Source organism: Elephas maximus, chromosome 7 (genome assembly GCF_024166365.1).
Source record: "Elephas maximus indicus isolate mEleMax1 chromosome 7, mEleMax1 primary haplotype, whole genome shotgun sequence".
Lineage (NCBI taxonomy): Eukaryota > Metazoa > Chordata > Mammalia > Proboscidea > Elephantidae > Elephas > Elephas maximus.
This window is the reverse complement of record NC_064825.1, coordinates 18,434,858-18,447,963: the sequence shown is the minus strand read 5'-3', so window position 1 is coordinate 18,447,963 and position 13,106 is coordinate 18,434,858. Positions and strand designations below refer to the sequence as shown.

The 13,106-nt window shown below is 36.2% G+C and overlaps 1 protein-coding gene across 12 annotated transcripts in view; it reads left to right on the top strand.

Annotated features, from left to right (window-relative positions):
• YAP1 (Yes1 associated transcriptional regulator) overlaps positions 1-13,106 on the top strand; it is a 129,938-nt gene that overhangs the window by 104,394 nt on the left and 12,438 nt on the right. For 3 of the 12 annotated variants that reach the window (XM_049889473.1, XM_049889465.1, XM_049889464.1), the window contains 2 exons: positions 3,759-3,940; positions 6,306-6,353. In XM_049889473.1, the coding sequence (XP_049745430.1) occupies positions 3,759-3,940; positions 6,306-6,353 (230 nt within the window). Of the gene's footprint in view, positions 1-3,758; positions 3,953-6,305; positions 6,354-13,106 lie in introns of all 12 variants that reach the window. The other 9 variants (XM_049889472.1, XM_049889463.1, XM_049889462.1 and 6 more) reach the window with 3 other exon arrangements.

Sequence of the window (13,106 nt, the reverse complement as noted above, 5' to 3'; positions counted from 1 at the left end):
TTAATAGAACCTGCCTGAAGTTTCTTGTGAGAGTTAAATCAGTTATTGTACATACTTTCAACAGGCTGGTATGTGGTAAGTACTTGATAAACTAGCTGTTGTTATTTTGATTAGGTAAAGTGAAGCAGATTTTGGAGTACAGTCAGTTCAGCTATGATATTTAATTTTGTGTCCTGAAAAGCCCCTGCCAAAATGACACAAGTAAAAACCACAGGACTTAATGGGAAGATGGAATTAGGGGCACAACACTCAAAATGTCGTCGGTTAAAAAAGTTAGTAAACTGGTAAATATATCAGTCACATTGGAACATTCTCATTTTCAAACGAGGGTTATATAGCAGAACTGGTTGTTTTTTATTGAGCAGAGTGAAGAATTTGAACCAGGAGGCAGTGGGGGGTAGTGTAAATAAAAACGGAGTGAGTGCCAACAGGTATTCAAGAGACAGCACTGGGTTTTGGGGACCAGTAGTGCAGAATCCACTGGGAAGGGGAGGAGCTTTGCATTCTCAGGCCCACTGCATCCCACTGCCTCTTCTACAGGATTGTCACATTTTGTCTTTATTATAGTCAGCAATGGCTGTTGTCATTAGTGATTGCTGCATGTAGTGTCTGGTAATTCTGGGAAACTGATAGAAAGCAGAGGATATTTACCTCTTTATTTTCATATGTTTCTGTTGCCCAATTTGTTTAACAGTGTGTAGCTCTAGAATGTGTTTTGAGACCAATCACGTTTTATAATTTCAGCACTCCTCCACTTATTAACATACCTCTACTTACTAATGGGCTATTTTCTAGCTGGTTTGTAATTTTTTGTTGTTAATTTTAATTGCTTGGAACTGGAAATATTTTTTCCCCAATAGTTGTTTGCTGCAGGGCTCAGTGTATGAGATACTCACTGTATATGTGGTGGGTTCTCATTTCAGGCAGTCAATTCATATTTAACTCATGCCAGTGACCCTGACATAACACAATGTATAAGAGGTGTCTGTGGGGAAATATGTTAACGTGTTCACGTGTTCTACTGATTCTAAGAGCATGTCAGGAATATGTTTTACAAAAGAGGTGGATCCTCTTTGAGCAGTCTCTCCTCAGTCTCTACCACCTGTCTTTTTCCATTTAGATCATTTAGAAAAGATAGATGTGCACATCTTTGTGCATCATAGGAATACTTGCAAACGGTGAGTGGCTTGGTAAAAAGGGAGGAAGGAGAGTTTTTGTGTGTGTTTAATGCACTCGGCTGCTAACCAAAAGGCTGGAGGTTTGAGTCCACCCAGAGGGGCTCAGAAGAAAGGCCTAGCAGCCTACTTCTAAAAAATCAGCCATTGAAAACCCTGTGGACCACAGTTCTACTCTGATGCATATGGGGTCTCCATGAATCAGAGTTGACTCGACAGCAGCTGGTATGGAGGAGAGGGGAGACGTGGTAATCCAAGTCAGGGTGATTATCTTTAGGGGTGGTTGGGGAAGAAAGGGCCATGTCATGCTTGTCATCTTATATTCTAGACTGAAATTAGGGAATTGCATTTTAGGTTTTAGTATGAAAAGTGGGTCTCTGTAACATGGAAAAAGCTAAAACTGGAGCAAAAGGAGAACTTCAGTGCTTGTCTCCCACCCATGAGTATTATATATGGACATTTAAGGGTGAGGTCAATCAGGTGAATGAAGACCGGAGAAGAGCTTCTTGATTTGGAAACCTGCCAAAATCCTTCAGGTTTAGAAAGAGCTAACCTGGAGAAGGGAGTGGCCTAATGTTCATGAAACACATACTGTTGCCGTGGTAGGTGCTTTACATGTATTAATGCCCACAGTGAGTCCAAGAGGGAGATGTTAGCATCACAAGTATAGTTGAGGAAACTGAGGATTAGATGAATTACCAAATTGATGTGCCCAGTTCAAATCCAGTCTTGTCTTACCCTTAAAGGGCATGCTTTTTATATCATACCATGGTGCCTAACAATGATGCATCTGATAATGTTGGTAATATAATAAACAGACACAAGTAGTTTTATTATGTGAGCTTGTTGGTGCCTGGCAAATCTTAGCCTCTTAATAACTGTTGGCTTTTTTCCTCTACAGAATTCTAAATGATAAACCGTTAACGATGAAAGTTCAAGCCATTCTTTGTAAAGACATTACATAAATAATATTCTGGCTTTTTATCCATATAGGAGGTTAATGTGACTTTTGAATAAGATTGGGCAGTGAGTTACATTTTGACATCCTTTCTCTGGTCTGCCAGACAAAATAATTAAAACAAGATAACCAAAAAGACATGACTAGGATTGTATATTTAAAAAATATCTCTGTAGTCAGAAAATAAAACCACACTCAGCAGTGAGCAGAAGCAACGCTAGGGGCCTGCCAGGTTTAGGGGTGGCTCAGCGCGTTAGCTTTAAAAAATATATATGGCTTACCCTACCAGCTATAGGGAAACCCTGGTGGTGTAGTGGTTAAGTGGTACGGCTGCTAACCAAGAGGTCAGCAGTTCAAATCTGCCAGGCGCTCCTTGGAAGCTCTGTCGGGCAGTTCTCTGTCCCGTAGGGTCGCCATGAGTCGAAGTGACTCGACAGCAGTGGGTTTGGTTTGGTTTTGGTACCAGCTATAAAGGCTGTAATTAAAACTGTGGTACTAGTATAAGAGTATCTCTATTAATGAACAAAATAGAAAATATAAAAATAAAATAGTATGGAAGTTTAGTCCATGATGAAGATAGTTAGGGAAAAGAAACTTCTACGTAAGTGGTATTGTATATAATGAATAGTTAGTCGTAAGGAACAGGATGAAATTATATCCATTCATGCCATAACCAAAAAAAAAAAAAAATGCATGCCATATACCAGGATAAATTCCAAAGGGATCAGATTGAAATGAGAAAAACTTCCATCTGCTTGCCGAGATTACTGCAGTCCACGGGTTGATCAGCATGGAATCAGTGACAGAATTCCACTGGTGTAAGAATCCTGTCTGTTCCTAACCATGGTGTATTATAGGTTCAAGAGCAACAAAAATACACACATGTAGACTTCTTGGGCTTACATTGGAGGCACAATGGTGGTGAAGAAGACAAATCTTGGCTATCCAGATGCTTGTAGACTTTTATTTGATTTTCTTGGGCAGGCACCAGTTCATTTTAATACAATTGTTTTATTAGAGGGGTGTGTGTATATATACATATATATCGCTAATTATTTTGATGGGTTTTACTGCTCACAATGCTTTGACTCATTTGCTATTTGGGAGTGTGCTTTTAATTAAATTTATATCTTTTTTTTTTTTTTGTAATGAGTAACGTATATATCGTTCAGAATTCAAAAGTTACAAAAAAGTCTCGTAACAGTTCATCAGTTGCCCAGTTTTCCAGCCAAGAGCCAGTCAATGTCAGTTGCTTCTTGGATATCCTTCAGTTCATATTTTCTGCATATGTAATATTTATATCCATTTGTATACACTTCCTGTTCTGCACTTTGCCTTTTTTTTCTCCCCACTTAATATGTCTTAAAGGTTGTTCCATTTCATTGCATATTAGAGCTACCTCTCTATTTTTTTTTTGCTCTTAAGACTGCTTAGCATCCTGTATGGTAACAACAGTAATAATAATTCAATGTAGCCATTGTACTACTGATGGATTTTTAAGTTGTTTTCGGTCTTTTACTACAAACAAAGCTGCACTGAATATCCCTCATTGCTTTTGAGTAACTAAATCATCCTGTTATCTTTATTAACTAGTTTTTTAGTACAGATCTCTTGTTTAATTTCAGCCATCAACCAGAGAATCAGTCAGAGTGCTCCAGTGAAGCAGCCTCCTCCCCTGGCTCCCCAGAGCCCACAGGGTGGAGTCATGGGTGGCAGCAACTCCAACCAGCAGCAGCAGATGAGACTGCAGCAACTACAGATGGAGAAAGAGAGACTGCGACTGAAGCAGCAAGAACTGCTTCGGCAGGTGAGGCCACAGGTTAGAAACCAGCCTTCCACTTTTTGGGGTTTGTTTTCCTACATAAAATTGGGCATATTTCATCTTAGCATTTAGTACTTACTGAGGAATGTTGTCTCTCAAAAACTGGAGTGACACAGAAACGTTCTGTCCAGCTCTGCCCTTGCCTTAGTTTCTTGCCTTTATTACCTGGGATGTAACTTGTAGACCTGTATCAAAAAGAGATGTTTTAGCCGTGACCATTACAGTTGAACAGAAATCGAAGGAAGTAAGGATGCTTTTTCAAAAGTACATGGAATTGTAGATAGCATATTTCTGAGGATTCCTCTAAAGGATATCCCTTGGGGGAAAACATCTTTTACTTTAAATTAATTATTCATGTGGGGGATACACTGATACGACATATCTCAAATATATCTAATATCCTTCAGTATTGATGCTTTATTTAACACATAATACAAATTATTATTCCAAGTTTAAAAGATCCCAGAGTACCTTAAAATTACCTGCTTCTGGATATTTTTTCATGTTGGGTAGGGTAGAAACTAGCAGTAGAGAGCTTGAGGCCCTTTATGACCATTTGCATCAGTTTTCTTTCAGAAAGTGTTGTTGGTCTTTATGCTGTACAAGAACAGATAACCCCTCATCTCAAAGTCATATTTTAGTTTTTCTTGTTTCAGAGTGGTAAAGTGTAAGTTCAGCTATTGGGGATGTGATCTGAAGCAGTATATTTTTTAAATTTTTATGTAAAAATTTTCTGAGTAGATAATAAAGATGAAGTACAATATTCAAAGTTTATAAAAGGTGAAAATAAAATCTCCTTTTCCTGTTTCCCTGGCCCTCTTCCCTGGATGTCAGCAGCTATTAATTGCTTCTTATATTTTTTTCCAAAGATAGTCTGTACCAATTTGAAAACAAAATATGTGTATATGTGCTATTTTTCCTCCTAAATGGTAGCATACTAAGTGTAGACATTAAAAAGCCCTTATAGTCCATAGTCTACGTGTCTGTTAACCAGGATGTGAGCATTTAAACAAGGTGGCTTTTTTTTTTAAATAGGATCATATTTTAAAGGGGTCACTTGAATGTCAGTGGAAAGCATGAACTTGATACCATCTTTGACCTCTAATTTGGGATTTGAGGAACAGGTACCTGAGGAATTAAACTAAACCAGGAAGTCCCAGACAGACTCATCCCTAAACTGTTTATGCTGTCAGTAGTGCGTCAGTGTAATTCTAGTGTGGTTGGCACCAAATGTGAGCCCTGGCAAGAGTAAGCGATTTTGTGCCAACATATGCTGTCAGGAAGTGGTCTTAGAAGAAGTGTTTCTTCATCTGCCCTTAAGGAGGCAGAGGGAGAAAGCATGTTAACAGTTCACTGTACCTCTAACTGACTTTCTAACAAATTACAATAAAGGAAAGGTATTTTTTACTTAAGTAAGACTCTGTTGTTAGAACAAGGTAGCACCATTAAGAATAAAATTACATAGCTATTAGAAGAAATAAAACAATTTCAGAGTGTGTTTACCTAGTGTGTTTTCATTTTCTTGTTACTGTCTACTAGATGTTTTAAGTAAACACAGGTCATAATCTCGCATATGAATGAAGGCTTTCAAAATCAAGAAACTTGAATAAGGGGGAAAAAAGGTTCTTTACTTGCTAATGTCAAAGTCTTGCTGTTTTGAAGGTTATTTTTGAAGTCTAGAAGTGAGCCATTCGTCATTTTGTTGTATGCCATAGATCAGCCTGGTTTTTTTGGTGGGCAAAAAGCTGCTGTTGTAAGCTCTTCCTTGCAAAGAATTCTTATTCTCACTTTTACTCTGGGTGATGGGTCCTGGACAGAATAGGTTCACTTCCTTTAAAGGTAACTTCTTTGTTTCTTCTTTACTACCTACTGTGTTGTCTTTTTCCTGTGTTGAAGTGAAAGATCTGCTCTATTCTTATACTAATAGTCTATTTTTTTAGGATTTAGTTTTGTCTTTTAGCAATCAATATAAATTCAGGATATTTTAAGTCTTTTGGCCTCCTGTGAGCTTCCTCCCTTGACAATTTCTCTCATCACTGAAACATCAAATGTATTTTTCATGCTTCATCTAATACTCAGAAGCAAAGAACCTACCTGACCAGTATCGAATTGTATTTTAGTCCTGACACCTGAAGTCTTGCTGTCCTATCCTCAATGCTGTTAAAACTTCTGAGGTTTCAGTTTTGTTATGTGGTGACTCCATTGGCTCCTGTCTTCCTCAGTCTGCTTCTTGGGCTAGCTTGGGAATTCTGTGCTATGGCAATATGACTGGATGCAATTTGTACGTCAGCCTGCACAGCCAAACCGTGTGGCGTAAAGTAATTTTTATCCATCTTATTTTTACTCTTAGGCAATGCGGAATATCAATCCCAGCTCAGCAAATTCTCCAAAATGTCAGGTAGGCTCTTATCTGATGTTCTAGTGTTAAAAAAAAAAAAAAAAAGATACTAAATTAGGAAAGAGAGAAAACTTATGCTCTGGGTACCTGTCCTCATTGAAGATTAACCCAGAGTATAAGTTTGAGCCATCTTTCTACCAAGATACTTCAGTTAAAATTGCTGCTCTCACAAAGTCTATACTGTCTGTTCCCCTCGCTCCCAAGAGCATCTATAACATACATTTTGATTCAGTGAAGGTCTTTTTTATTCCACATTTGAAATGTGTTATGTTTCATTTGTACATCTTATCAGCCTCGAGGTGTGCCTAATTTTTATTTGTGTAGTTCAAAATAGTATTTTTAATGATTTATAGGAATTAATAATTTTAGTAATAACAAAGGTAGCACAGACTATTGGGGAGGCTGATTTAGGAAATCTTATTAAGAGCCATAGTAATCCTAGGAGGACAGGAAAAAATTCTCTAGTGGACATTTGAAAGGGAAAATACCAAAAGAGAGAAGAACCTGCCTGGAGAGTGTTTCAGGTTTCTTTGTTTGCTTCTATCAACATTTTCTCCCAGTGAACCCCCAGGGAACACTGGTTATGAAGGCATCATATTTAGATGGAAAGTTGTGGCCATTTTTCTTTCTAACACGAACACTTATGTGACTGGTGGGAAGAACCTCATTCTTGGAGCCAAAGAGTTGCTGTGTTTAGGGCCCACAAGATTTAATGGAATTAGGAGCTAGAGGATCATTGCACTTCTTGGGTGTGCAGAAGGGACCATGAGACACCTTGCATTCTATATAGCTCTCTCTGCACTAGGCTAAATAAGTGCATTGTGTTAGAACCCATTGTGTAGAAGTGGAGCTGGCAGAATTCCACTCATTTTGGATCTGTTAACTAGTCTGTTGGAACACTGTGCTGATAAAGCCAGATACAGTCTTTATAGGGACCAGTTAACATTGTGAGAGGAAAAGCTCTATTCTTCTTTACCTATCTCATAATAGCCTCCATTTAATAAAAAGATCAAGGAAGGAAATAACTATAACAAGTCCTCATCACTAAAGCAGAGCGCAAACACTCTCATGATTAGGGGTATTCATATCACATTTGTGAAGAGCAACATGGGATTAGATCTTTATAAAGCAGGGGTACTTTTTTTTTTTTTTTTTGCTTTTTGCTTTTTCTCTGAAGTGTTTCTGAAAGAAGGCTTTTATTCACAAATGAAATGGAAACTAAAATAGCATAAATTAACTCAAATGAGATTCGAGTTCAAGTAAAAAGTCTTCTGTGCTAACTCTAGGTCTGTTTGCCTCTGTGAACTACCTCCTTTGCCATGAGACCATAAGAAATGGATGGTGACCAAGTACCATTACTGAATGATTTGATCAAGGACCAAACAGATGTATCCTGATCAAAAGGAGAAAATTGTTCAATAGAACTTAAAATACTTATGGAAACCAGACTTACTGGATCTGTTGAGACTGGAGGAACCCCTGAATCTATTCCTGGAAATGGTTGTTAAACCTTGAACTGAAACTATCCCATGAAGTCATCTTTAAACAACAGTTTAGCTCAATAATGTTTTCCATAAACATTATGCTCTTTTAAAGAATTATCTGTATGATACCAAAATTGACAACAGTAACTCTAAAAGCACAGTTGAAAACTTTAAGGAACAGAGTATAAGTTAGTGGTGGTAAAATAATACGCGTAGACATAGTATGACTGGTGACACAATGTGCAGTATGTAACCATTGTCATTGACCTGTACATGTAAAGGTCCTCCATGCCAAAAGTGAATGTTGGAATGATTTTTTTTTCCTACCCAGATCTTGAATTTAATAGGTAAGTGAAATGCTTCTAGATCTTTATCTCACACTCGAGTAACGTGTAGATAGATGTTATTAAAATTGTCAAGATTTCTTAGAAATTATTTTTAAATAATAAAGTTTCAGAAAAGGTGAGGCTTTTAATTCTAAGGTATTAAAATTACAAGGTTGGTTTCTTAGATTTACCTAGGCCAGAGCAAGAAACCTAAGATAGCTTTTGTTTTTTAGATCTACTTTCCATATGCTGGAAATTAAAATATTGATTTACTGTGTAAGTTTTAACTGTCAGTGTATTTTCTGGTACATTTGTGAAAATGTCAATAAGCGTATGACATTCCAGTGTAAGACTAAATGTGGAGTAACTCAGAGACATGGAATCTTGTGGTGTTTGTATCAAGCCAGCATCTGTATGTGTTTTCCTCGTTGTAGATATTTTCTGGATGACCCTGAGGTAGATGTCAGGAAAGATTTCACAAAAAGGGTCATATATCAGGTGAAAAAAAAAATTTTTTTTTTTTTTTGAAGATGGCTTTAAATAGGGTTTACCAGGATAGTCAAGATTGTGCCAGAAAGAGCTTTCCGGTCTCAAACAACAGAATGTATAATGGAGAAAAAAGATGAATTCATTCAATTATTATTCAGTGCCAGGTACTACTGTTCAAAATTTTTTTTGTGGTGTGTTTTATTTTTCAACTTTTCTGATAGAAATTAGTGCAGCTGAGTTAACAAGCAACATTAAATCAGTGTCATTATTTTATAAATTATACACCTCATATGCTGTGATATGTGGTAAGGTACTGAACTTCAAAGTGTTTATGAATTATTTCCAAAGTTGTCTTAGTACTTCCAACTAAGATTAACTAAATGTGTCTATATTGTAGGATTCTTTTTTTAATTTTATTGTAGGATTCTATGGTTATGTAAACTAATGTTGCTGTGATGAGGTTAATTGAAAATCCTAAGAGATATGACTCCAGTGATATTAAGATGTAAAATTCTGAAAAATTGAGGCAGTTTTAAAGACACTCATATATCTTCTTCATTAAATATGGAATTATCACCTTAATTTGTTAGTGGAACTTTGGAAAAATTTGTCCTCATAGAGCTTAAAATTTTTGTTTTACATTTTGATTATTCACTATTTTTACGCTTCAGAATTTTCTATTTTTGGAAAAAGAAACTTTTGAAACTGGAAAAAAATCATCTTTGCTGTGTGAGATTATTGAGCATTTAATGCCCAGTTTTCTAGTCCTATCTCTTATGTTTCAGTGCTCCTTTGTAAATTGGAGAGACCTTTTGAGAGAGTGGGTTAGAAATGCATTCCAGCTTGTTTCAAGGTCTTTTGAGGAAAGATAGTCTCCCCTGAGTGTGAATGTTTTTGTCTGTTCTTATGCTTAAAAATGTGGTTCTTAATACCTGTGAGGTCAAATGTAAACTTTGCAGCCTGGCCCATGGTCTGTGGTCAGGAGCCGTCTCTTTTCGTTGATGCTAGTTAAGCCAGTCACCCTTCCATCACTTGAACGCACTCTCTGTCTTGTTGCTGTGATTCTGTTCACAAGCCTTTCCCCATAGTAAGAGCCTTGCTTTTTCCCCCTTCCTTCCTACTAATTAAGCTTCTCCATTTCCTTTATTAGACTTAGCTTAAAATTCATCCCCAAGTAGCCTAATTAAAAAAAAAAAAAAGCCTAATTAGAATTCTCAAAATTGTCCAGAAAATAGAAACAAGATAGCTATATGTAGATGTTTTAATTCAGCTTCCAATGTAATTCATTTAAAGTTGGGAGGCCAGAGGAATGATATGGGATTATTTAATTTTACTGCTGAGCAAATAATTGCTTTATTGTTCGTAGAAATTACAACTCTGAATATTTTGCAACTGATGAATATTGTATGGTTGACATTATGGGTATTGATAAACATACATCAAAGTCAGTCACTGGTTTAATGGGTGATAAAACCTACAGTGTTAATGTTACTTAGCTATTGCACTACACCATTAGCCTCCGTGGTGAAAAGGTTGGTTCGGATGTCCATAGTTTTAGTCACATAAAGCAAAATAATACCACTGTTCAGCTATGGGAAAGCATTTACAGTAACTGCCAACAACCTTTTTTTTTTTCCCGCTGAACTTAGAAATAGCAAAAAGCTTGGGTTTGTTGGTCTGTTTGTCCAAACTGTCTTTCATGTTATCAGACAGTAGAAAAGCTGTTCAAGATCCCTACTGAACACATGTTCCAAGATTCTTTCTCTTTGCAGTCCTAATATTGACTAAGTCATACATTTATTTGGGTTTTTCAATGCACCTATTATATTTTCTTTTTAATCGATATGTGGAGAACTTTGTAGAAAAAGGGGGACACTTAGCCTTGTACCCTGCATGCTTTAATAGTTTATCTCATTTGTTGTATAAATTAAAATCACCTCTTCCTTATTTGAATGATGATTTATTTCTTCAATTCCAAAGATTTGAAAAAGAGTGTTGTATTTCAGGGTTGAGCTGGGAACACCAAATAGCAACTCTGTTTTGGATGGCACTTTCAGAGTTTAGGATTATTATATAGCTACCGTAATTATCCCTAAACCCGCACATATACACTTTTCCTACTCAAAAGCTGGTCTGAAGTTGAAGACACTTTGGTAAACGGCATAAACATTCAAAAAAAAAAAGTATTCTATGCATTGGCTGAATGTTTTTGTGACTTTATAGATAACCAGATAATGTGTGACTGATTAAGACTGTTCCAGGGATATGGAGTGTGGTGAGGCCTGTCTTGAACAATTAAAAGAAATGGCTTTTTTTTTTCTATTTTTAGAATTGTCAACATAAACTGCAATCATTAAGACAAACTATAAGATGTATATTTTTAGAGTTATCCTCCATTTTTTAAATTTGGGTTTTCAGTTCACTAAACTAGCTTTCCTTGAACAAGTAGATTATTTTAAAAAGTACCTTCAGTGAGTATGTTGACACATTGTGAAGAATGAAACCAGTGTCACTGAACAATTTATATAAAAAAAAAAAATTTTTTTTTTTATATAGAAGTTGTTAAATGGGAACCTAATTTGCTGTGTAAACCTTCACCGAAACACTATAAAATACTGTTTAAAAAAAAGTACTTGTGTGCCATGTATGATCCAAAAATGGATACACACTTATATAACTCAGTTTTGCTAAAGACAAAATGCCTTTAAGAAGTTTTTTTTTTTTTTTTAAGTAATTAAATTTCACTTGGTAGGGTCATCCATAAGTCATCTTTTTTTTTTTTTTTATTGTGCTTTAATTTTTTTAAGTGAATGTTTACAAATCAAGTCAGTCTCTCACACAAAAACTTATAGATACCTTGATAAATACTCCCAGTTGTTCTCCCCCTAGTGAGACAGCCCGCTCCCTCCCTCCATTCTCTTTTCTTGTCCATTTCGCCAGCTTCCAACCCCCTCTACCCTCTCATCTCCGCTCCAGACAGGAGATGCCAACATAGTCTTGTGTCCACCTGGTCCAAGAAGCTCATTCCTCACTGGCATCTCTCTCCATCCCATTGTCCAGTCCAATCCCTGTCTGAAGAGTTGGCTTTGGGAATGGTTCCTGTCCTGGGCCAACAGAAGATCTGGGGGCCATGACCACCGGGGTCTTTCTAGTCTCAGTCAGACCATTAAGTCTAAGTTATTAATTCTTACGTTAATATTTTCAACTACTGTGAACATAATTTGTTTCACCAGGTTCAGCAAGAAAGAGGAAAAAAATTGTTGATATTTTGGAGAAATTGGCATAAATGGAGGGAGAGAAGTTTGTTTTATGTGTTTACATAGGAAAAGAGGCCAACCTTTTTTTTTTTTTTTTTTTTTTAGTATTCTTAACCAACAATTTTGGAGTTCAGTGGAGTCTAAAAGCAGCAATCTCTACTTCCCACATAAATATACACACACACACGTAATTTTAAGAAGGCAGATCTTATAAGTGAAATGGAAATTTGGGGATGTACCCTACTCCATGTTTTACCCAGTCTGACATTGAAGACGAGTGAACATGTAGTCAGAGCTGATTGAAAAAGGGTTCTTCCCATAAGCTGTCCTGCTTCCAGGGAGGAACAATTAAATCTTGGGTTTCTATTTTGAGTGAGTTTGTAATTCTTTATATTCTTAGCCAAGGATTGTAAATGTGAAACAGTGACCATACTACATGAAAGTAGAGCTTTTCAGAATAAAATATTGAAGACGTGTTCAGAGCTGTATAGATTTTTTTTCTAGAGACCTTGGGGGAAAAAAATAACTATTTTAATATGGGAAAGTATGAAATGCAGTTACTTAATCTGAATTAATCAAAAAATGTACTCCATATGAACTCTTTCTCCATTATACTGCATTTAAAACTAAGCCTGTGTATCTGTATACGCCTATTCCGTTGAAATAATTTTATCAAAACAAATTTTGGATGAAAAGGAACATATTTTGCAATTGGGTAAATTTGGCACAGCTGTTTTGAAAATAAGGCTTGGGACATAACTGGATTGTCTACAAAAACTGATTTCAGTTGTAACATCTCATGTGGAAAGTTATGTCTATCTCTAAGGAGTTTTTGGATTATTTTATCCTGAACACAATATCTAAAATTAGAATGCTGAGCTAAAAATACAAGTGTTTTAACTTCTCTTTTCCCAAAGGTAGTTAAAATAAATAGTTTGACAGACTTTCAAAAATGGAAAGTAAGCAAGTTATAAGAAATTCAGCCAAAACTTAATCATGCTTCTGTTTTGTATTTCAAAGGTTAAATAGTTCTTTTAGAGTATTTGAGTTTTTCTAAATGAAATGAGTATTTTTAGCTCATTTTCTTCTGTAATAATACAAAAATGTGGTGGCTTTTCCCATTGAGCTTATAAATCTTAGCTAATCTGGGACATATTTGGAGTCAGAGCTATCTGCACTCTGAATAAAACTGATGAT